General features: G+C 33.3%; 2 protein-coding genes across 3 annotated transcripts; one reads left to right on the top strand and one right to left on the bottom strand.

Annotated features, from left to right (window-relative positions):
• Positions 1 to 12,541: 12,541 nt before the first annotated feature.
• Positions 12,542 to 18,743, top strand: LOC123195744 (probable disease resistance protein At4g27220). Of its 2 annotated transcripts, XM_044609565.1 has the most exons (4): positions 12,542 to 12,677; positions 14,897 to 17,167; positions 17,299 to 17,740; positions 17,903 to 18,743. In XM_044609565.1, the coding sequence occupies exons 2-4, from the start codon at positions 16,306 to 16,308 to the stop codon at positions 18,153 to 18,155; spliced, it is 1,557 nt and encodes a 518-aa protein (XP_044465500.1). In that variant the 5' UTR covers positions 12,542 to 12,677; positions 14,897 to 16,305; the 3' UTR covers positions 18,156 to 18,743. The 2 variants fall into 2 exon arrangements, with proteins under 2 accessions (XP_044465500.1, XP_044465499.1); XM_044609564.1 differs by having other exon boundaries at positions 17,299 to 18,743.
• A 1,214-nt stretch (positions 18,744 to 19,957) lies between these two features.
• Positions 19,958 to 25,755, bottom strand: LOC123196889 (disease resistance protein At4g27190-like). Its single transcript, XM_044611038.1, has 2 exons — positions 23,768 to 25,755; positions 19,958 to 23,126 (listed from the first exon to the last, which is right to left on the bottom strand). The coding sequence occupies exons 1-2, from the start codon at positions 25,563 to 25,565 to the stop codon at positions 20,143 to 20,145; spliced, it is 4,782 nt and encodes a 1,593-aa protein (XP_044466973.1). The 5' UTR covers positions 25,566 to 25,755; the 3' UTR covers positions 19,958 to 20,142.
• Positions 25,756 to 26,782: the final 1,027 nt, after the last annotated feature.

The raw sequence follows: 26,782 nt of genomic DNA, 5'->3' as shown, positions 1-26,782 counted from the left end.
CAATACAAGAAGATGAAGAGACACAAGAAGACAATCAAGATACTTAACGTGTTTCGTTTAGAAAACAATAATATTACAACTGCGATTGTGATATTGTCATAGTACTTTAATACAATGCCTAAGTATTAGTAAGTCATTGGAATTGTCTTTCACTTTAGACTTTTCATTGTTTTAAATTTATATTTATGGAGACTAAGGTTACATGTGTAACTATTCAAGTAAAATGTAAAATTATATGACTTGATAGACGTTGTTGTGATTTTGGTATGGTAAGATAGTGATTGCTTTGATTGCAAGTTGAAACTCTTCTAGTTGTGATTTTGGTAGTGATTGTTTTAATTGCAAGATGAAACTATTGAAGTTATGATTTTGGTATGGTTAGTTACTTCCTAAGTGATTATCAATCACTTATGCCAATATAAGTGACAACTAGGTGTCATTATAAGTACGAGTAACATCAAATAAGTAGAATACACCCTATGTCTAGGCAGTCAAGACACCAACCTTCGATGGTCAAGAGATAATTGACATCAGGTCAATGTCATCTTTAGGCATGTTATAAATTCATGTCATGAGGTTAAGGTTTGATATTCGATGTTAAAAAATAACTTACCACCTTGTAAGTGTAAACATCTAATATTTAGAATTTAATTCCTATCTAACAGGTTACATCGAGGTTTGTGGTACAAAGTCCAAGGACGATCTAACCTACATTTGCTAAGCAAGGCTTACACAAAGAAAAGATTGTGTAAATTTGTAATATCCAAAGGTTACTCATGCCAACAAAATTCCGCCCGTCATGAGTACAACATCCAAGGATATAAATCATGCAAACTAGGGGCATACATATTTATGTCATCATTCTAATGTGTTAGTCCTAAAGGGATAAGTAGTCAATAGAAGTGAGCAAAAGCTTGAAAGCTATTTTGTAGCCCATCTTAGCTATTTTGTAGCCCATCTTAGCTATTAACTTTCACTAGTCTCTCCCACAAACCTAATGCAGAAGGCTCTATAAGAACACTGCCTAAAAGAGGGATCATTATGAGCTTTGTCACCACTTTGGTGACCACATGCTTTTACTAAGCCATGTTGTTGCCCTGGTGCTCACAAACTCCTAATAAGATTTCTCACTGTTGTAATAATCGTAGATGTAACATCTAACAACAAAAAGATTTTTACTCAAAAAATTATTGAAAAATGAAGTATTGTGATGACATGCCTAATGATGGTTGGGGGTCATCATAACTCCCTAAACTCATTGTCTAAGTTCAAGTTTTCACAAACACTCAAATCGTAGTATTTACATTTTAAAATGTTTGTTTCTTGTTCTTGTATGCTAGTCACCAAAAGATGTAGGTCAAAATTCTTTAGTATACATGACAATAATAAATATAATCCACCAAAAATACTTGTAATTGTAAGTTTATTAATTGGTTGCTTTATAATTATAAGTTATGAAAACATACTATGAAAGAGGAACAAAATATGGCATCATTAGACCTTTTTTTTTTTTAACTAAAGAAAAAGGTATAATAATTAAAATAGGCACGAAAGTTTCTGCCTAAACTTTTTTAGACAAACTTTAAGTGATTTTACTTTTTTAAGCAAATTTAATTTGTATTTCAATAATACTCCTTTCTTCTAATTACATTAGATTTGATATAGTTTTTCTTGAAAAACCTTTTCTCCTATATCATCATATTGATAATATGATATGTTTGATAACTTATGATCCAAATATTCAAAAACCTATTCAAAAATAGATAATTTTTTGTGTAATTGTTAATATTTATAAACCGTAACAAAAAGCTGAACATAAGTACACAAAGCGCGTGCGGGTGTGAAGAGTGTGTGTAAGTGCAAAGAGTGCGTACAGGTGTGAAGAGGTGTGTGTAAGTGTGTGTGGGTGTGAAAAGTGCGTGCAGGTGTGTGTGAGGTGCAAAAAATGGTGAGCGAAATCGCAATACAAAATTACGTGAATTTATGCATAAGAAAATTGAAAAAGTTGAATAAAACTATTTTATGAAAACACTTGTCATTAAACAATTGCATGAAAACAATTTACATGAAGACAATTGATTTCATTTATTAATGATTTGGATGGGGTAGCTTTGGAGGCATATGAAAATATTTATTGCATTAAAACACACTTCTTTACTTATTTCATTCAAAACTTAATTGATTTTAAACAAACCATATTTCATTTTCTTTAATTGCTTGATCAAAAAAATTGGTAGGAGTGATATTCATGCTTGGATTTAGTTGGCAATTGTGCAACAAAGGTGGTAATAATTTAAAATATATTGGTAGAGTTCATACATTAGTTTAAATTAATAGAAAAATCAATTATAATGGATTTGTAAAAGCGATATCTTCTCATTTGGGTATCGATCAAAGTTATAATAAGATAAAAATTTATATGTTAAATCCAATAGAGTTTAGTGATTTGCTATATTTATTAAAAGATGACTATAATATTCGGATGATGATAAAGCTATCTAAGTCACGTAAAAAGTCTTTTTATTTCTTAAAGAGGTGACACACCAAATTGAATTCCGAGTAAATTCTGAACAATAACATCCAGAACTAGAACAAGAGATTTACCAAGAGGTTCATCAAAATCCATCCACAGAAGTTCACTCTGTAGATAACATATATACACAACTGAAAAGTGTACCCCAAATAAGTAGGGTAAATGTAAACTTGATCATGATGGTATTGAGATTGGTGTTGGTTGGAATATTTTATCTCAATATTTGGTCCATGGTGAAAGAGGCCTAGAACTGTTGTAGGGTACACTTAAAAGATGTTATCAAATGGGCAATTTATCAATAAATGATTTTCACTTCGACAAAGAAGATGAACATCATGGTTTTGATGATAATGGCGATAATGATTATAAAAGTGGCAATGATATTAGTGATGCTGAAGGGGGTGATAATATTGTTGATGATGTAGAGGTTAGTCCATTAGGGATAACGCATGAAAGTTCAGTTGATATTGCTCTAATGCATCATTATTCTAATCCATTTTTTTGGTGGTTCAGAGCCTTATAAAGATGTAGAAAATGAGGGAAATGAAACTCACATAGTTGTACCACAAAATGGCAGATTCAAAGTGAAAGATTAATTTGTTTCTAAACAAGTTTTAATAGATACATTATATAAGGATACATTGGAAAATGGTTATCAATTCAAGGTTTCGAGTTCAAATAAAAGAGATGGGATATAAAGTGTGTGCATTAATAATGCAAATGGAAAGCAAAAGGGCTGAAATTAAGTAACAGTGACATTTTTGTGTTGCAAAAGTTAGGAACGCACACTTATCTTTAGGATCTCATAAGACCTCATCATAGACAAACAAACAAAATGACACTTAAGAAAATATTACAAACATTGTTTACTATAAGTGATGGTGTGTATAGGCCAAAAGATAACATAACGGATATGGTGGATATGTATCGAATTGATATCTTTTATACACAAGCTTGGCGTGCTAAGAATTGGGCTTTGAATGAGATAAAAGATTCACTGAAGGAGTTATTCAGACTATTATAACATTTTGTTACAACTTTGAACAACAAAACCCTGACACTATTACACAAATAGATATTAACATGGATAATCAATTTTATACTGTCTTTATGGATTTAGGATGCTTTATTAAAACATTTCGTGATTATTGTCGTCCCATTATTTGTATTAATGAGGCATTCTTGAAAGGTCAATATTAGGGTACATTTTTTATTACAATGGACAAAGTTGGAAATAATCAAATTTATCCATTAACACTTGGCATTGGAGAAAAAAAGGAAACAGTAACTTAGACCCCGTTCCTCTGAGTAATAAGTGTATTGAGGACCTCTTAGATTTAACAATCATCTTAGATAGACACTATACTCACTCGTTATATGAGAGAAGCGTTCCCAAATGCACAACACGGTTGGTATAACCATCATATAAAGAGGAATATTTATAGTCGGTACAAACAAATAAAACATGTAGAAAGATTATTTTGGAGAGTTATAAGAACTTATCGAACAGAAGATTTTGAAAAGGCAATGTGGATGGTTAAAACTGAAAATCCCATTGTAGCAACTTATTTGGAAGGTATTAACTATTAACAGTGGGCTTGTGCTTATTTCCTTAGTATTTGATATAATACCATGACCGCAAATATTGTTAAGTCGTTTAATGCTTTGACACGACACGCATGCAAGTTGTCAATGATGATGCTCCTTGAATTTCTATGTTCTATCTTACAAAAATGGTTTTATATTTGTCGCAATATGGCATGTTTGATTAATTTTGTATTTAATATTTGATGTTTGTATGAATTCATAAATTATTAATATTTTTATGTTTGTTTAATTATGTAGATGCTTATATCGATCTCCTGACTCCGTGGGTTGACAAGAAGTTGGCTAGTCATATCCAAAAATCAACCAATATGATTATCAAGCCAATAATCTTGACAGATATGAAATGCATGGTCTGAGTAAACCAGTCGCTAAAGTCGACCTTGCTATAAGAGAGTATAGTTGTAAGAAATTTGAACTATCACAACTAGCATGCACACGTTGCACTAATTGTCAGATTTCAAAACCTTTTGAGTTGTTATCCATGAGTGAACAAGTACTACTCAACCGAATATTAGAAAGCAATTTATAGGGAGAATGTAGAACCATTGGGAGATCCATCTGAATAGGTGTAACCTGAAGAAATACGTATAATCCATCTAACTCAAATAGAACATCGACCATTGCAAAGAGAAGAAGTACATCAACTTGAATGCAATTGATGTCATGAGAAAGGTCATACATGATTGGGTTGTACAAATCCATTACACGAAACTGATACATCATCATCAAATGTCGGGTTTTCAAAAAGAGTATAATTTCAGATAATGTTATATTCTAAACTTTACAAGAATAAACATTAAAGAAAGTGATTTTGAAATTATTAAATCATATATTAAATTAAAATGATATTTTATAGGCTAAAGGACTATTTCCTACCCAAAGTATCCTTTCATCTCAAGTTCCCACCCGTTAATTTTGAAAATCTCAAACACCCACCCATGAATGGTTAAAATTAATAGTTTTAGGGACAAAATTATCATTTTATTTATAATATTAAAAATAAATTAAAATTTAATCTCTTTTTCCCTTCTAAACCTTAAAAACTAAAAGTTTTCCCTTAACCCAAGTTTTAAAAAATAACATTTCCCCTCTAGGGTTTAGTTTTCAAATCTTCGACGTCAAATCTGATGCCATCACCAGTGACGAATATCTCTCAATGTCTCATCTCCCTCTAATGGCTAAGCTTCTCTTGTTTGGAAGCTTGGATGGCATTGATTAACATCGAAAATGACTCTCAGTTTTGTCAACTCTCGTCTTCATCAGGAAAGATGAGAGATCTCATCTTTATCAAGGAAGATAACAAAGATGAGATCTCATCTTTGTTGGGGAGATGATGTTTCATCTTCCTTGACGAAATATCATCTCCTGCTAGGTTTCTGACTATTGATCAAAGGGGGAGATGGTAAAGAAACGACCGCCAGAGGAAGAGAAAGGAGATAGTGTCAAAGTTTGAAACTAAACCCTAGAGGGGGAATGCCATTTTTTAAAATTTGGTCTATGGGGGAAATTGTTAGTTTTTAAAGGTTAGGAGGGAAAAGTAAATAAAATTTTAAAGGGTTAAAAGTTTGTTAACTTTAACTGCTTATAGGTGGGTAAATGAGATTTTCAAAGTTAAGGGGTGGGAACTTGAGATAAGAGGATACTTTGGTGGGAAATAGTCCTTTGACCTATTTTATATTGTTATGTTGGTTCCGCTTCTTCTGTTTGGTCTGTTGTTTCTATTTTTGCTTCTTTAGTTTGTTTTACCATTACTACATCTTCTATTTGAGTATATAAATGACGGTTTGTTAAGTAGCTATATTTTTTTTGTTGCAAGTTTGATTTCCTTTTTTTTTTTTGTTTTATTATTAAAAAAATTTTGGTAGTATTTCCCCCGTATTTTATGCATTTTCCTCCCTATAATAAAAAACACTCTAATATATATATTTAATCAACCCAAACTTAAACTTTATCAAACATCAACTATAAACAAAGAAAACAACTATAAAAATGAAAACTATAATATAAATAAAAAACAATAATATAAATAAGTATAATATGAAAAATCATCTAGAGTGTGAATTGCGGTTATGCTTCCATATCTTCGATGCTACAATGCAACGCATTGAAGCAACCTTTTTTGCTATAAAATCAAATGTGTCCAATGACAAGATACTAAAAAATATAAACTATGAATATCCCACAATCATCGGATGTTGTAACCCGTTGGGGTACATCCGTTCATCTTTTGATCGTTAATGACAATATCTTTGGCTTTAGACCCCTAACCTCCCAATAACTAGTTGCATTTATCATGGATAAAAGGTGAAGATAATGTGCCATCACTTGAGAGAACCTCTTTGTAGAGTCAAAGAAAGTCATTGATGAGTCATAAATAGTTAAAACCCATGCATTTAGGTCCAACTCACTACATGTCTAATACTGACAATCAAAATTGATTGAAATGTATACCTATAAAAATAATGATAACTTTGCTATCATTGCAACTAATATGTGTAAAGTTAATTAAATAATATATTAATCATTTAAAATGTGACAAACCCTATCCACATGAGCCCATAAGATATAGCCTCGATCTAGAGTTGGATCACTTATTCCTTCAATGTAGTCTAATAGTAATCGCAACCATTGATAATTATCGGGTCCAACCTCTTCTCGATTTTTTATTTCATGTGGCAACCACCTATCAAAAGAAGTCTCAACATAAGCCCATTTGGCCATTGGAAACACATGTCGTAACACACCTAGATAGGTATCAATGCATTGAAACAACAATATTATAAATATAATAAGAGAATTAATAATATAATAATAATATGATGAAGAAATAATGTCATGTGTGCATTCAAAATTACGTACTTAATCCATTAGCCATTAGTTGTCGTCATACAACATCTTTCACCATTCATTTTTTTTGGCATGACCCATACAAAAAGTGGTTGTTGTGGCTTTTTTAGAAGTGTCCTTATACCACTATAAAAATTCCATTGTATTAGCTTTTTCTTCATACAAATGTGACAGTCAAAAACTTCTCTCACGTATCGTTGTCTCAATGGATCAATAGATGGGCTCCGAAGTAAATGATGCTTCTTTGCAATCCTTCCCCGTAATGTCCTATGTGTACTAGATCAATGTTGTATCAGAGTTTTCATTGTAGGTACAATTGATTGTTAGGGATCCATATCCTCATGGCCGAAGAACTCAATTACCACCTCAATTGACTCATGTTGAAATTTAAAAAAAAAAAATTATCAATTATAGTAAAAAATATAACTATAAATTATAAATAACAAATACTATGGGAATTACCTCTTTTATGGGGGTTGCATAGTAAATATGTTGAAGCTCTATCAATTTGGCTTCCACCGACACTTGACGTGTTTTGAGTGTCATTTGGCGCTCATCGATGTTCTAAGTCACTTGTCAACTTTATGCATAAACCCTTGGATAAGTTTCTGAAGTCGATCGAGTTCATCTTCAACCATCGATACTGATGCAGTGGTAGCCACATAGGGGAGTGTTTCTTTAGTTAATCGAAATGATAACATGATAAGGTTGTGCACAGGCAGACTTGATATAATAGAGCCACAAATAGGTGTACTCTAATGCCTATGAACAGGTGCACTCTAATTTTTTGATTGTAGAGATTAGATTTTTGGAGGAGATCTTATAGGGACACGAGCATTATTATATTCTTCTCTTTCACCGATGTATTCCATAACATCTCTATGCCACGATGAGTGCCTCTTAACTACAAATGAAATCAAAATAGAAGTTACAACATCTTGTAAAATGTGATCAATGGTTTAGTTAAAAATTTGTAAGAATAGATGTTTAATCATATTATATTATAAATCGTAATAACATATATGAGAAGCTTAAAAAATGTGGTAAACATCCTTACAGCCCAGACCTTCTAAACTCTTCCATCTTAACATTCGGGGAACACTTTTTATAGACTTGCAAACCATAAAACACCCCAAATTGTTAAGAGTTTCGTATATCTACATCTATAATATTAAAAATATGGTATTAATTTTATATATTCATTCATAAATATAGCAGTAAAATAAGCATTATATTACTTGAAATGCCATATCCCATTATCCCATAGGATAACATTGGGATATCTTTTGAATATGGTGGATATGTTTTTGAAACTTAATCATACTTTTTCTATATGACCCAACTTATAGATTCTGCAATCATCCTCTAAACAAGTGTACCCCATGGATATGTATTAAACACATCCCAATCATCAACTATATTCAAGATGCATTATGACACAACTTTCCTATTATCTACTCTTATCAGTCCATAGTGAAGCAAGTAGAGCGCAACTATTTTCACCACATTTTCATCATTATTACCTCATGCCTTCTCTTTAAAAACTTTTCCCAGATCATTATAGGATATATGTTTAGGACTTGGAAAGTACCTTTCTCTCAACTGTGATTCTCCTGTTGTATCATTCATATCCATCTCTTTTACCAAATTTCAACCTTGTTATTAGAGCAAACTTAACAGGGTCATATCTATAGTTGACTCTATTCAGTTAAAACCAAAATTTCTCTCCCAACATTCCCTTGTTAACTTGCCAAAAGAGTGCAAAATGTATCAAAGTGGAGCTATGTTTCAAAATTTCCAGATTCAAAAATTGTCCAAAGCAACTTTATCTAAACAATTCTTTTTGGTCATGATTAAAAGTACTCCTTATATGCTTAACTATTTCTACATGACTTCTAACTTTTATCTTAGCCATAAAACTATGCGCATCATTATACCATCTTTCCCCAAGCTAATCATTAAATGGAATTCCCTGAGAAATCCCTTGAAAACAAAGAATTTTCAACATTAAATCATTTAAACCCAAAACAAAATAATCCATCCAAAAAGTAATCTATCATATGAGTGCGAGTGCGACGAGTGCGTCTTGGTGCAAAGAGGTGTGTACGGGTGCTTACGGGGTGCGTCTAAGTGTGAAAGAGTGTGGCGACTGTGACTAGAATCAACCTTTCTTCTCTGCCAACGACAACACAACACAATCAAGTCAGGCAAAATACATGACATTATAATCGAAACCTACAACTCTAAACCAAAATAAATCACAACCTACAACTCTAAACCAAACGCAACAGTATAGTTGAAACCAAGAGAATAATAGCCATTTCAAACATCCCTAAATCGAGGAATAAAATACCTTTCCAATCGTAACAATGCAAAGGAATCATTGTCGAATAGTGTTTACCGACGTTCGTCATTTAAATGTGAATTGATGGAGTATTGCTTTGGTAAGGAATAGGAACAAGTTGGTTGGGTTTTTTAGATATAGTGGGTTGAATACATTTTTAATCTCTCACACTTATCACACCGAAATCGGACTCTTTTGCACTCGCTCGCACCCGTACCCGCACCCCCTTTTCACACTTATGTTTATCTTTTTGTTCCAATCTGTATTACACCAAAAATTGATCTATTTTCAAATAAGTTTTTAAATCTTTGGATCATAACTTACCAAACATAGAGTATGCTCTGAAAGGAAAGGTTGTTAAAAAAAGTTATACCGAATCTGACGTAATTAGTAGAAAAAGGTATTATTAGAATAAAAATTAAATTTGCTTAGAAAAGTAAAACCACTCAAAGTTTGTCTAAAAAGGTTTAAGTGGAAACTTTCATACCTATTTTAATTAATATCCCAAAGAAAAAAGATAGTTTTCTTCATTAATTACAACAATCTACATCCCCACAGGTTTGAGCCTGAGATTTGACACAATGGACATTTCTTTAGTTTTTATTCTTACTCTTTCCCAAAAGACTACCTTGGTATGGAGATGACTCTCTATCACAACCTTTTTCACATAACCCTCTCATGAAAGTAATAACTTGGTTAGGAAATTGAAGCAAAGGAACAAATTGAGAATTTTAGCTCCAATTTTCTCCTCAATGTCACCTCCCTCGTCCACGACCAACTTATCCTTTTGTTCCATATATATCCTATATAAGGACTCCCTCAAAGCGCGATTACTAGATTATTCTCATGCTTCACTAAAATTTAGGGTACCATTTTTCTGACTTTAGGGGCCCATCCTGCTTGATCAATTTGGACTGTGATCATGTAACCCCATGGTCTACCTTGCAACTTCTTGACTTGTATAAAACGAAGATTGAAATTCTTCTATCATCAATCTCTAGTTTGAAAAACCTCAAAGTAATTTACACAGTCACTTAAGAATTGTGATCAATTAACAGAGCTCTGTGCAGAGGTAGAAGATCTTCATAGTCTCAAAATCTTTGACTTACGTCATACTGGAATTGATCATTTAAAAAAATTATTTGGAACCAAAACCATGCTAACGGTGGCCTTAGTGATATGATTTCTTCTAATGTAATTACAAGACTTCATTCATTGGAAGAGCCGGACATTGTGGCGGATCCAATTGATGAAAAGTGAGATCAAAATGAAGGAAGTATTATTGTTGAAATTGATGTTATTAAAGAGTTGACTACTGTTTGTTTTTACTTTCCAACCCTGGAATGCTTTGAAACTTTTGTTAGTATCGACATATTATGGAATGGAAACAATCCGTGGAAAGGCAAAAGACTCATATCATTCAACATTATTGTTGGTTATCAGCAATGGAATTCTCTTCTTAAATTTGATGTCTCCGAATGATCGATTGAAAGGTGGTTGAGATTTTTTGCAAGTGAAAACAGCCCTTATGCAGCAATGAGCTTTCAGCTGAAGCTTTTCCTGATGCAATTTAAAAAATGTTGAAGCAAGCATGCTCTTTTGAGCTAATTGATCCTACCACTTTTCATGCACTTGTTGCATGGTTGTTTTTTTTTTTAAATAACCTTCTCAAAAATAATCTATCCATTGCCCAATATGAGGCATTCTATTATAAATAGTTCTTCCAAAGACTGGATTTTGAAAGCATAATTCCCTAAGCAAAAAAGCATATAGAGCTTTCTAAATAAAAAAGTATTAAACAGTTCAATTTGCTAAAGGTAATCTCAATTATTATTTTATTGCTAGAGGCCTATATTTCTTTTTAAGTTCACCGCAGTCTAATAAATCAATTTTCTGCATTCAAGATTTAAAGTGTATTTTGAAATTGTGATTATTTTAATGCTATGATGTATAAATTTTTATGATTAAATGCTAGTTTGAATACAAGATTTTAATTTTTTTTTTTTTTGAGTTAGGGCTTCAAATTTATATGTTAAATTTCTTGGATTTTATTTGTGTTTAAGGTTTAGGCTATTGTGATTGTTGTTGAGATTGAAGTGAAAAGTCTTTTAATCGAGTAATAGTACAAGTATATATTATAAGTACACAAATAAATATATATATTTATATATGTGATCACGTGATTAATTATTACTTTATTTTTAATATAAAATCATTTAATTATATAATGATATATATTTATATATTATTTTATTTCTAATTCAAAATATACAATCATATAATGATATGTCAAATTTCGTACCCATCATTTTTAATAAAATTACGTGTAAAGACTTTGAGTACACAAAATAAATATATATATAATGTGTCATTATGTGATTATATGATTTTAAATTAAAGATAAAATAATATCTAATTATATGATTATATATTATCTATGTATTTATTTTGTATATATATATATATACACAATATTACTCCATAGATTTTTATTTATAAAAACTTGTAAAATTAGAGCCAAGTCAACCAAGATAAAAAGTGGGGTACCAATGACAAAATCTAAATCTTTTAGCCTTGGATAAAATTAATTTTAACAAAAAAATAATTCAAATGGTTAGCTAATAATAAGGGATTATAATTTTCTATATTTAAGGGGCTTAATAATATTCTTAATTGGATTTATAGGAATTTAATTTTTTCATAAGAAAATATAGAATTGACAATTTGTAACATTTATTAACTATACATAATATGTTAAAAGAAAAAAAGTTCGGATTAATAAATTTTAACACAAACATAGAACGAGTTATTGTCATAGCAATTTGTTTGCTAAATAGGTTGTATTTGAGTTAACTTATCATAACCTAAACAAAACTTATACAAAAAACAAATATATTGTATTGTGTTAAAATAAGTCAAGTTAATATAACGAGTTTAGGTCGGGTTAAGTTATGACACAACATAATCTATTTCTCAAATAGATTAAGTGAGTTCTGTTATTCAACTTGTTTGCAAATATAATTCTTGTTTGAGTTGAATGTTTTATTTTTTTTTGTAATATGACTAGCTCTAGGAAAATACACTATACCTTATCGGAAAGAAATTTTTTAATCAAATGGGAGGTGAGGAATATTATTTTAAACTCGTGGAGTGATTTTGGAAATACCGAAACCTTAGGGGACATATGGGACAATAACCCTAAAATAAATATATAAATGAAGAACGACAAGTTGCTCATGCCCTGCTTGGAAGTGAAATTTAGAAACTTTGGTTGACTTACTCTGGTTTTGAGCTGTTTTCCGTATTTTGACGACGAGGAGAGGCAGTAACCAGGCAATTTTCCAGGTTTGAACGAGGGCAATATTCTCTTTTTCTCAAAGATTTTCATAATTAGAAACTTCATTATGTTGTATTATTACATCTGTTTGATTGTTGAGATTTGTAGTTACTAATCAGTTAATGCTGAAAATTTAATGCCATTGTATTGTGATTTAAGCTACTTCTGAGTTTTAAACGCATGGTTGAAGCAATTAAAGTTGGACGAAAATGTAAAGTCAAGTCTTTTTCTTTCTTCTTGTCTTTCGATTTTTTTTTAGAAAATTTCAATTAAGAATAAACTTTAGCTTTTAGGATCCATAGGAGTATTTTTGCTGATTGATTTGGTTTTGACAAAAGGAGGGAACTTAGTAAAAGTGTCATATATATTTAGTGCTATAAAGTTGGGTACCAATGATGATTTGTCTTGATGTGATTGGAAATTATTTTATCTTTAATTTAAAATCAATCAATCACATAGCTCATTATCATTGATACCCAAATTGTAACTCATTATAAGCGCACATAGTTTTATTGTATATTTTATAGTGTAATACTACATTGTATAAACTGTGATTATTAACAATTACAAACAAACCAACGTGTCATCTTGTAATTGGGTGGTCTAATCATTTACTTTATTTTTAATTCAAAATCACTCAATAACATAAAGACACATAAGTTTATTTATACTCGTTTGTACATGAAGTATCATTGATATTCTATACATAAGCAAGCTGCAAAACTCTATAAATGGATGCTTAATGCACGCAATTTCAACATAATATTCAAATAATTATGTTTAATTGAGTGAAAACGGAACATTTTGTTAGTTGGAAAAATGGATTCAGAAGTACACAAATAGGGTTGGATCCAATATGAGTTATGCTTCAATGTGAACAAGCTGATTTTGAGCTGGAATTCCAACTCAATTTGCTTGCTCGAGATTGACTCGTTTCTTCATTTGACGATATTGTTTATCCCGATTGTGGCCCTTTAGTGATACTGTTTGCAACCTTGAACAAGCTAGAACCCAAGCTTTAACTTGGCATTTTGGCTTCAATCCAAGCTCAAGCTGGCCCCAAGAACAGCTTAGCTTGGGTCGAATCCGCCCTTACATACAAATATAAGGTTAGATTTGCAAGCAAATGTTTTCAGCAAACCCTCTTAAAAACAGAGTATGCAGCTGCCTGGGAATTTAAAAGATTATATGGATAAAACAGGCTTGTTGATCTTAGTTTCACAAACTAAAGTTCTCACCATTGTGGTGGGGATTTTGTTGTTCCAAAATTAAAATTAGTTTACTCATTCCAGTGCTGAATAATTGTCTTATTTATATTTTAGTTTACGTGGATGACATATCCAGGAGATGTTTTTACAGATAAATCCGCTAGTTTGGTTTGAAGACTCTAGGATTAACTAGCTAGATTATTATGTTTGAATCTCATAGGCATTCTGCTTGCGTTTTCACTAACTTAGATTAATTTAATAGGCAATCCAAAGTTATCTGAAATTAAACCTTGTGTGATAGCCCATTGTATTATTAAAAGGCTGCAAAATCTCAGAATGATGATACTGAATATTTCTTATTTTGTGAACAAGCTTAGTCCACTCTTGCAAGTCTCCAATAATCACCTTTGGCAAGCCTGAAAATAAATTCTTAGTTATTGCAAATGATAGCAATCAATGGCTGCATTTCTCTCCTGCAAATGCTTTAGCTGTTGCAGGTTTTATAGATGTTAATTGGGCTGGTAGTGTTGATGATAGGTTATCTACTTAAAGATATTGCATCTTCTTAGGTTGTGAATTGATTCAATGGACAGAAAGTGGTAGCTAAATCATGCACATAATCTACATAGATCAAAGATGGGTTGGATACATAGTGTTTTTGCTAAAATGGAGATCAAAGTTCTTGGTTCTCTGGTGGGATAAATTGGGTGCTTCAAATCTAATTTGAACAGAACATAAAGTCTGCTATGTTCCAACTTAGTATCAGTTAGCAGATATACCAGGTCTCTTGCAACTGCAGATCATGGAGAAAATTTTACCATCATACCTTCTAGTACAGCTTGAAGGGACGTTTTTGGCTAATTCTTATCTGCAGTTAGTAACACCAGGAAGTTAGTTAACCAACTCATCATCTGCTCCTGGGTCATCAATTGCTTTCTAGCTTTATTTTTCTTTTATATGGAAAACTCATAACATTTGTCAATAGATAGATCATTAATCATTTTCAACAATATTTGCAGGATGCCTGTTGATCCGCTAACAGCAACGCAAACAGGCGTAGCAGCGGCCGATTTTGCAATTAAACAAGGTACAGGCATATTCAACCATCTGAAGCGTAATTATGGTTATGTGAAAGATATGAGCAAGAACTATGACAAACTTATGAAGGAATTTAGAGAGCTATGTGGTGAAGAGGATGATGTGAATAAAGAAGTGGAGAGAAATGAGACAGAAAAAGAGAAGACCAATGCTTGCAAAGACTGGTTGAAAAAAGTACAAGAGATGAAAAAAGATGTCAAAGAATTGGAGGCGAAGTATAAAAAGTCCTTCAGCTGCATGTGTGGATTATGTCCATTTTGTTGTCTTGTCAAACTTGGTGGCCAAATTGTCAAGAAGACTGAGAAGGTAAGGAATCTGAAGGCTGAAAGTAGGACTATAAGAAGCTTAATGGTTCAAAAGGCTCCAACTCCGTATATAACGAACCCTACCAACAAAATTAGTGCGTTTCCATTCCTGGAAGAAAATGTAAAAGAGCTCCAAGACTATCTAATAGTTGAAAATTTAAAAAGGAGTTGGTAAAAGTACTATAATGAATCGTCTCCACCAAGCGATGAAGGGATCTAAAATATTTGAATTTGTTTTCTTGATGGTTGTAGGCAGAAAAAGAGATGGAAGATACATACAACAAGAACTACTAAAGCGCTTACAAATAAAACCGAAAAAGTTCAGTGATGAAGAAAGAAAGAGCATTATTCATGAATAGCTGAAGAACAGGAGCTATTTATTGTTACTTGATGAAGTATTTTCCAAGATTGATCTGGAACAAATTGGCATTAATGATGAACATAAAGGAAAGATAGTCTTTGCCTCCAGGTATTTAGATGTTTGTGAGCAGGCAGATGAACAAATTGAAGTAAAGAGATTGTCAGACATGGATGCACAAAATATGTTTTGGGAGAAAGTGGGCATGCATTTGAAGGATAATCCACACATCAAGAGAGAGGCAGAATTGATTATCAAGTTCTGCAGTGGCAATCCACACTTGATAAAGTTGATAGGAAACCACTTGGCAACTAAAGCGAGAGTTGCTGCAACAAATGGGACAGATCCTGCAATATGGCGGAACACATTGCATGAATTAAGATCACCAACTGGGGAACCAAAACAAGATTTAGAAGAAGTTTACAAGTCCCTTAAACTTGAAGTCGACAGGCTATGACCAGATGTGAAGTCTTGCTTTTTATATTTGGCTATATTTCCAGCTGGTCATGAACTTCATCGGGATTATATAATTGAGTGTTGGAGAGCAGAACAGTTTTTGAAGCACTACGAAAAGCTTGGGGATGCACGTGATCGTGGGAATGTTATATTGCGATATTTTGTTGACAATTCTCTGTTGGAAAAGGAAACCAAGGAAGAGCGATATAAGATGTTTGAGTTTTATCAACAAGTGGCATTTAGATTTGCCAAGCACAATGAGACCAATTATGTTCAAGACAATGAAATGGTCAGAGAAATAAGATGGGAGGATGCAACTAGGATCTCAATGATTGGCGATTCATGTCTCCCTTCATTGCCTGATGAGCCCAATTCTAAAAGAATCTTAACATTGTTACTCCAAGAAGTTAGTTGCTTGGTGAAATTTCCAGGATCATTCTTTGTGCATATGTCTGCCCTACAACTTCTTGACTTGTATAAAACGAAGATTGAAACTCTTCCATCATCAATCTCCAGTTTGAAAAATCTTAAAGCAATGTTCCTTAAGAATTGTGATCAATTAACAGAGCTCCGCACTGAGGTAGGAGATCTTCATAGTCTCGAAATTCTTGACATATGTCATACTGGAATTTATCATTTGCCTCCAGTAATAGGAAATTTGACTGCTCTCAAGTGTTTAAGAGTTTCATTTAAAAAAATTATTTGGAACCAAAACCATGTTAATGGTGGCCTGAGTGATATGATTTCTTCTAATGTAATTGCAAGCCTTCATTCATTGGAAGAGTTGGGCATTGTGGTGGATCCAACCGATGGAAGGTGGTGTCAAAATGTAGGAAATATTGTTGCTGAAATTGCTGTTCTTAAAGAGTTGACTACTCTTTGTTTTTACTTTCCAACCATGAAATGCTTCGAGACTTTTATTAGTACCAGCATATTATGGAATGGAAACAATCCGTGGAAAGGTGACAGACTCAGATCAGTCAACATTATTGTTGGTCATCAACAAGGAAATTCTTTTACCAAATTTGATGTATCCGAATGGTCAGCTGAAAAGTGGTTGACATTTTCTGCAGGTGAGTGGTTATTTTAAATTATTTAATTTAATCATGTTCTTTCTCCTAAAATGTTCTACTTTATTTCTTTCATTAAGTATCATATGAACAAAATTTAATCTAAACTGTCCTTTGCGGCAATGTGCCTTCAGGTGAAACTTTTCCTGATGCAATCTTAAAGATATTGAAACAAGCATGTTCTTTTGAGTTGATTGGTCATAAAGCTGCCAACTTATCTGAGTTTAGTGCTGATTATCTACAAGGGCTCGAAGTCTGTATGATTGAAGATTGTCCTGAAATGACAAGCATTATTGATGGTAGATGTACTACTGGTGCTGCGTTTCAACACTTGAATAAGTTACACATTGACAGTCTTCCAAAATTGGAGCAAATTTGGAAAGGCTCAATAGTTTCAGAGAGTCTTGTCATGCTTACACATTTAACATTAAAAGGATGCCACAATCTGAAAGTTGTATTCTCAAAGGAGATGGTTAAGCTACTTAATCGGTTACAATTTATTCAAATTGAAGACTGCCACGTCATGAAAGAAATTATCAAGGATGGAAGTACAGTTGAACCCTGTTCCTTTCCTAAGTTGAAGAGTTTGGAACTCATCAATCTTCCCTTACTGTCTAAGATTTGCAATGATGCAACACTGACCTGGAATTCTTTGGAAGTGTTGAAGATTGAGAGCTGTGCACTGATTGAAGAAATTACCAAGGATGAAGGTACAGTTGATTCTGGGGCCTTTCCTAAATTGAAGAATTTTGAACTCGTTAATCTTCCAAAATTGTCAAGGATTTGCAAAAATGTGTCATTGAAATGGGATTCATTGGAGACATTGAGGATTGATTCATGTATGGCACTAAAAACTTTCCCAGCTACTTTCCAAAGGGCTGAGAAATTGATAGCAATCTATTGCTCTCAAAATCTGTGGAATCAGGTGGATTGGCTAGATGTTACGGATGTTACAAAAATGCAATTTCAGAAGCTCTATAAACACATATGAGATATCCCAAAGAAAAACTCTTTCAAATGTCTTTCTTTGCGTTTATTTCAGATGACAATTACAAAATTTTATAGGACTAATGTGCTGAAATATTTTCTGTTCTTTTTGCAAACCCTGGATTTGTGGCTGGGTGTAAGCGGTTCACTACGGGAAAAGTGTGATTTTCCAATGATGTTTGTTCCATTGCTGCAAGATATCTTTGAAATTTATCAGATAACTCAATGGCATAAAACATCGATGTATTGGAAACGTCTCATGGGTTCAAGCTGTGCCACTATAGAGCTGTTGCTGTTGTATTCTCTACCTTAGTTGATCTTTGTTCAGAAGTTGTTGTTTTTGACCCTTGGTTGTTGCTGGATTTCAGTTTTTCCAGATTTATGCTTTTGTTCTGGGTATTGCAAAGTTTGTGAGTTTCCTTCTAAACAGTATTTTCTTGTCCAGTATTTTTCAGTATGACTTTGTGGGAAGAGTTGTATATGTAAAATTATTTTGTCTTTTTTACCACAATTTCTTGGAAATGTTATTTTCTCGTGTGTTTTACTGTATAGTTCACATTTGTACAATTTTCTTGAATAATTTTCCTTTGCACATGATGATAGAAGCTAAAACTTGGGAAATTACAATATATCTATTTCAAAACTTAGAGCGGCTAATCAAACCAATTCAAGTCAAGTCGTAAACTCAATTTAACTAAGATGCTAACATCAACAATACTTGACGTAAATTTTCTCTTGCAATTTGGGAATACGTGTATCGCGCCATCATACTACAATTTTATTGGATTATATATTAATTTAATCCCATGTATATCGAGTGTTGATATTCCAATCAATCAAAATAAAGAAAAATTCGATCTGAGAGTATTTGAACTTCATTATCAGCTTGGTTCAAATAAATTTGAAATACACTCAGCTTATGTGAACTCAAGCTTAAGGTTTTTATATTGTCAAAGCTTGAGTTTAAGGGGTGATCAGTTTGCTGAGTTTATGAGCCTTCAAATCGATTAAAAGTACAACATTTTAATCAATATATATCCAAACAATATTGTTCTAATCAATTTTTGGTTCAATTACAAATTTACAATAATAAGTTGAATTCAAATTCAACTCTTTTCAAATTACGCCAAATTTAAATTAGTTTGAAAAAATCTTAACCCTTGCACACCGATTCAAACTTAAACTCAATCTAAATCAAAAAAAAAAAAAAAATGAATGAAAAACCCAGATCGGCCCTTAACGATCTGAAAACATTACATTTTATTGTATTTATTTATTTCTCGATTGTCCCACCCATTGCTTACACGTAAAAAGAAGTGGTTAAAAAAGCATGTCATTTTTATTTATTTTTAGCTTTATCTACGTTGATATACAATTTTCAACCTTCTAAGAGGACGCTCACTATATCAAATGAAACTCTGGCTTGAATCATGCCAAAAATAAATGGCAAGTAAACCTTGATCAATTTCATTCCATTTACATTAATCCATGAACTAATTTCAAATGATTCGCTACACACTCATCTCCAGTTTCATTTTCACAATGAGTCCCTCTGCTTAAAGTCCTTATTTTAAAAAAGCTCAGGTCTTAATATATCATAACATAGTTTAAACAATAAAACTATATATACTTATGAGTGCCAATTTGAATACTAATGATGATATGTCATATAATTTTAAATTAAAGATAAAATAACAGTTAATCACATGATGACACATTATTTCTGTCACCTAAATTAACACTCAGTACATAAAATCACTTGAGCTAAAATTCATACATGCATAGATTACCAGATGCAAGTAATCATCCATTCGAAGCTCAATTTTCGATAATATTTATTAATTCATGCATTTAGCGATTTCCAACTCAGACTGTAAAGATAAAGGTTAAAAAAATGATAATTCAGATATACAATATGTACAACATGGTTAAAACTATGAACTCGTACTGAATCTATGAACTCATTAAAAAAAATAAACCAAAATTTTTACTTACAGATGATCTTGAAAAATAATGGTGGAGTACTTTTCAATGTGCAACCGCAATTCATCATCTTCCCACTCTAACGCATCCCACCAACTCTTCTCAGCCTTTATTATTACATCTTTGAACCTGGAATCAGCATCAATCTTCTTCAAGTTTGGGCAACAGTAGAAGCTGACATATTCTAATTGTGGCCAGGGACTACTCGAAATGGTAATCAATCCAGGCAGATAGTGAAGTGTTAACTTCTTCAAACTGGGAAGTGAAACAGAACATGAATCTGCTACCTCATCATCGAATATGATTTGTTCGATGGCTTGACAATCTTCGATAACCAGTTCCTCTAATTTACAGAGATACTGAATCATTGAACTTCTAAAAACATACTCCATCTTTGGACATCCATGCAGTGACAAAATTCTTAACTGACCAAAACTTCGTTCTGGTAGAATCCCCTCCCAAATAGCTGTTAAATTCCACAAATGATGGATACTTAAGGTCTCTAGGAAAGGAAAAACAGTATTAGTATCTTTTTTCACTTCATCCACATGCACAACCATTTTAACCTTGGGGCAATCACTTATTATACAAAACTTCAACCCATTGATATTGCGAACACCAAAGTTGGAAAGGCTCTCAATGTCAAGATGATTATCCAAATAGAAAGCAGTGCTGCGAGCTAATATTTGAAGAACTTCATCAGGTTTCTTTTCACCATTTATAAATCTCAAGCATTGACCCTGCTGATTATAATCATATTCCAAATACTCTGGGACCTGAGAAGAAATGCTCTTGACATTGCGGCCAACCACAAACTTGAACTCCGTTAAGAGTCTCTTCTTCCATGGTTCGCTTTCCGTGAGGAATTCTTGGACATGCTCAACTTCTGGGAAATGAAAACAGAGAAACTTCAAATTTTTCAACTTGCTGACTTCAGTTTTGACATACTTCACATCCTCATGCCACCTTTCATCCCCTGGATAAAGAACAATACTCAAGGTGTCCAAATTACACAACTTTGATATAATGCCACTCAAAATCAAATTACGAGGCAATTTAACATATTCGCTGTCATCGATAGATCCATAGAAGGACACTTCCAAACGTTTCAGGGATGTCAATTCACCAATCTTATCAGGCAAAACTTTAATTTTAGTGCCTCGGAGATCAAGCACCTCAAGACAAAGAAGAGATCCAACATCAGAGGGAAGCATAAACAGACGTTTACAATCACATACAATGAGAATTAGGAGGTCTTTAAGCTTAAACAGTCTCTCTGGCAAGGACCTTATTCTAGTCTCGGATAGATTCAACACTTTGAGAGAGGTCATGCAGTCAAAAAAGGATGGAGGTATCACTCTCAGCAACCGGTTTCTTTGTAAGAACAATGCCAAAAGTTCAGGGCAATTTGGTTTCTCAGGTAGAGTGCATAACTCATTATCACTCAAAAACATCATTTTGGCCTGTTTCCACTCTTCCGTCAAAGGAGGTTCTGTTAGACCTGCTCCAACTCTCAACAGAAATTGATTACCTTCTGGTATACACAATCTACTGCTTTCAAGGATGTTCAATGATCTTGATGATGAACTACTTCCCGCATTAGGTAGTTCGATTGATCTTGAATAAGCACTCAACAGAAACTGAATTCCTTCTGCTCCCAACGGAAACTGAATATCTTTTGGCATTGAAGATATGATTCGTAATGCTAAATCTCTGATTAAATCATGCATTTTGATGGAATTTCCACCTTCAGTAACTTGTAAAAATGAAGCATGTATAAGAATATCAACTATATAACGCCCCCTTCTATGTGCATCAGCTTGAGCACCAGTGATTAAACCTTCTTGTATACAATATTCTATGAATTTATTTATACTGACCTCCTGAGCTTCTGAAAACAGAGCACAGTGGAGGAAACAACTCTTCACATCATTATCACTTAGTTGGTCAAAGCTGAATTTCAATAATTGGAGCACATCTTCAATTTGACATTTTCTAGAAGTTTTATGCAGTGAGAATTTTTTTGAAGCATCCTTCCATATGGAAACATCATTTTTCTCTCCTAGGGCTCTTCCAGTAACGATAATCAGCAGTGGCAAACCACCACAGCCCTTAACTATAGTTTCAGCAATGGTCTTGATATCTGACAGTGGAATGTCTCTACTCACTTGTTCATAGAACAGTTCCCTAGCTTCCTTCCAAGAGATACTTTTTACTTCAACCACCTTAAACAAATTCATGTCATGACAAACATCAAACTTTCTGGATGCTATTACTATCTTGCAGCCATTTTCTGAACTGGGACTGGGAATACCCACTGCCTCTAAATTAATCTGCTCCCAAACATCATCCAAAATCAACAAAAACTTCTTCCCCTTCAGAACTTTATATAATCTTTCTGCGACTTCAGCATCAGTTTCGGAATACTCACAACCTAATGATAACTGTCTTAAAACCTCATTTTGGACCTTTCTTGTGTTCCAATATCTAGAAACAGTCACTGAAATTACCACATCAAACATACCTTTTGTGCCTGGGAAGTTGATCAAGGCCTTGAGCACAGTAGTCTTTCCAATACCACCAGTTCCAATAACAGCAATTTTTGTAGTTCTAACATTATTTATGTGGCTGAAAATCTTCTGTACAGTTGTCTTAATCGATTTCTTTGCAAATAAAACTGATTCTTGCAACAACTGATCTTCCACTGAAATTTCATTTTTTACAGTGAGATGTTCTACTGCAACTTCAATGGCTTCTTTTGTGGCAACCGTAACTGATTGCTGGGCACTTGCCTTCAATCTGCACTTCATCTTATGCTCTCCTTCAGTTTGAGAAGGTATAATCTCGGATTCCATGTTATAAATTGATGGCATCGTTTCTCTTGCTTCAAGAGATACAATCTGAATTTCAGATTTACGAGCTGGCGGTGTACCCATTTGTGGAGGAAATGGCACCACATCTTCTTCCACAATCTCTGAGCTGGGATCATGATCTTGTAACAGTTGGACAATTGGTGCAACAAAAAGAACAATCATTAGTATGACAACCCAGTCATGTAAGAAGATAAAGTTTTGCCACCAGTAATGTTTCTCACAAAAATAAAGAAAAACCATCTCCACCATCCTTGAAAAAGAACCAAGGACAAAAAGAATGGAATCATAATCTAAACTCCACTAGCAGAGGACAAGATATCAATAGAAAGACACCTTTGCACATTTTCTAATCATTAATTATAACAACTTATAACTTTAAATTGTACCATAGCAATTAGTGACCTCTCCATTAATAATTGTATTTGAAGAGATATCTGTTATGAATTTTCATAACAGACGTACCATAGCAATTACTAACCTTTCCATTAATAATTGTATTTGAAAAGATATTAACTATGAATTTTCAAAACAGACTAACAGTCTTTCCCCTATCAACCATTAAGCTACTTATCATAACTGATAAGCGAATAACTGTATAAAGTCTACAAAATGAAAACCAGCTAACACCTTATTGTTTAAAATACCAAACTCCTTATGACACAATTAAAGCTCAAGGCACAATTAAACCTTTCAACCTTATGCTACTTTAGAATACTCAAATTTCCCATGATAAAGTAAAAGCGTGGAATAACAGAATTACCATGATGCCCTCTGATTGCAGCAATATGCAAGGGATCAAGCATGGACTTATTCTTCCTTGTAAGACCCTCTTTGGTTGAATACTTCAACAACTCCTTCACATTTTCTATACGCCCTTTATCAGCAGCTGTAAAAAGTGCAGTTTCCCCAAACTCATTCACCTCATTCACAACTGATGCCCTTATCTCTGCAACTTCTGCATCAAAATCAGCCCCACTTAAGGTATCCACCATTTGGGAATCTATGTCAGCAAGAATCTGTTTAACTGCTCCTAAATCTCCACGCTGAGCAGCCAAATGCAGCTCAGTGTCACTGTGATGACCTGTTACTTGTTTCACATACTTCTTCTTTCCTGCTTGGTCTATGTTTTTACCTGATTTGGAAAGGACCAAAGCTGGTGCTGTTGTTGAAGAATGTGAAAGGGATGGTGAAGCTGTCGGTTCCCTCTGCAAAGGTGTACTTATTTGAGGAGGAAATGGCACCACATCTTCTTCCACAATCTCCAAGCTTGATGTAGGAGCCTGATACCCAAACGTCAGAGATGTTGTATCTGAAGCTTTTATTTTCTCATCCCGAACCTCAAAGTGACCTGACACAGCAGAAGTTGGCTCATATTTACTTCCACAAGATGAAGCCCACGCGACAGCTTCCTGTGTCAGAGATGTACCTGCAGCTTGTACTCTCTCACTTTGAGCCTCACAATGACCCAACATAGAAGAACTCCATGGATCTTTACTTTCAGAAGTTGAAGCCATTACCACAGGTTCTGGTACCAGAGATGTTGTATCAGAACTCAGCAATCTCTCACTCTTAACCTCAAAGTGACCTGATCCAGCAGAAGTCGACTCATCTTTACCTCTGGAAGTTGATGTCATCCCTTCAGAGTCTAATACCACAAGTCCCAAACCCTGTTCATGTTCAAGTCCTGGAGCTGGACGAAGCAAAGGAACTTCAATTGAAGAATACGACAAGTGTTGCTCCGGGACTGTCCCCATGACATCAGCCACACGTCTAAAGCGAGTAGTCACTAAAACACAAGATCCCTCGACTTCTAACCACTTCTTTAACCATGATTTTAATTTCTCCAATCTTGTATCATCTGCTTCCGAAACATCATCCAATACAAGCAAGAATCTATCATGCGGCAAAACATTCTCGCTGCTACGAGCATTGGCTATTGCCTCTACAATTTTATCGATTTCAAGATTTTCACCAACAGAAACCCAAGCCCTAGATTGGAAATAAGATTTCACCCTCTCATCATTGTAAATTCTTTGAGCAAGAAGAGTACTCTTCTCGGCTCCATGTATCCCCACAAAAGGAATAAAACGCAAAATTTGCTCATCGTTTCGTAGTAACAAAGAAATTATAGTATTAAAATGCAATAATTCAAGATCAACAAAATCTCCTAATCCTAGAAAACTCACATCAGGAATTGCACTAATTTCTTCATCTTCACCAGCAATAAGTTTATGAAACGATTCCAAGACACGTACCAATCGGACAAGGATTCTCCGGACCTGTTGCTCGATTTTAACTTCTGATTTTTCAGATTGCTCCCAGTCATCAATCAATTCATCGACTCCATATGCAATTTCTTCAAGTTCAGCGAATCGTGAGGCAACCGACGGAATTTTTTCGTCAAATTCAAAGGGGTGTCTGTCCTGATCTAGCAGATCTTGAACTTCTTCCAGTTTTAAACGCAGCAGCTTCCGTTGCTTGGTGTTCCAGAAAGCTTTAGCGTGGGAGTCCAGTCTGTTGCAGACCGTCTCGAAGACAAGCGCCACTCGATCGGCCATTGATGACACCAAGAGTTTACAAACGAAGGGAAGAAAACCAGTTTGAAGTGTTTTTCCGACTATGACGATGATGGGCAAAGTAAGAAATTTCGACTGTTGTTTTGGAATCTAGTGAACTAAGAAAAATTGACCGTATATACAAAGAAAATTTAACTGTTTAATTTTGAATTTCTAATTGAATCATATTCCTCTCAAATGATGAACCATCGATAATAATATTATTATTGATATATCTAAAAATAAGTAAATTCTAATATCTTATAAAAATTTTAAAAATTGGAATCAAAATTGACTAATTCCTTAAAAATAGACATTCGTACCTACAACCAATAATATAATATATATATAAACAATAATATAATATAATATATACTATATAATATAATATATATAATATGTGTATGCAGGTGCGTGCTCTTCTTCATATTTGTGCGTATCCTCGCACCCCTGAATACACCACATACACCCATATGCATTTGCACGCATCTACATACACCCGTGCACACCTACTTGCATCTGTGTGCATTCGCTCTCATCTGCACATACCCACATGTACCTGAATGCACTCAAACACACCTGCCCACACTTGCGTGTACCCACACTCACCCGCGTGCACCTAGACACACTTGTTTGCACTTGCACCCATTTTTTGTATTTATGTTCAATTTTTCTTTTCGATCTGTATTATATTAAAAATTGATTTGTTTTCAAATAAGTTTTTAAATCATAACTTATCAAACATAGAGTATGCTCAGGAAGAAAAGGTTGTCAAAAAAAATTTTGAATCTAACGTAATTATCAAAGAGGGATATTATTGAAAACAATATTAAATTTATTTTAAAAAGTAAAATCACTCAAAATTTGCTTTAAAAAGTTCAAACAAAAATTTTTATATCTATTTTAATTAATATCCCCAACTTTTATAGGTTTCACATAAATTCCTAAAACTTATATTATATCAAGCGGCGTAAGAATTTAACATTTGTTAATTTTTTTTTTTTTTCATAAGTATCTATTGTATAAACAAAAAGCAAGTGAGAACATTTGTTAAATATTTACTACTATAACCATGAAAATTATTGCTTCATGAAATCAACTATATTTGACCATGTTAACCATCCATAATCCATGAAACCAAATAAGTAAATGTTAAAAATAAAAAACATTTACAATTAGACCAAAACACATATTCTTATATAAAGTTTAGTTTATTATCA

The sequence above is a fragment of the Mangifera indica genome, chromosome 14, assembly GCF_011075055.1.
Source record: "Mangifera indica cultivar Alphonso chromosome 14, CATAS_Mindica_2.1, whole genome shotgun sequence".
NCBI lineage: Eukaryota > Viridiplantae > Streptophyta > Magnoliopsida > Sapindales > Anacardiaceae > Mangifera > Mangifera indica.
Note: the sequence above shows the minus strand (reverse complement) of the source record. Positions and strands in the feature narration are given on the sequence as shown.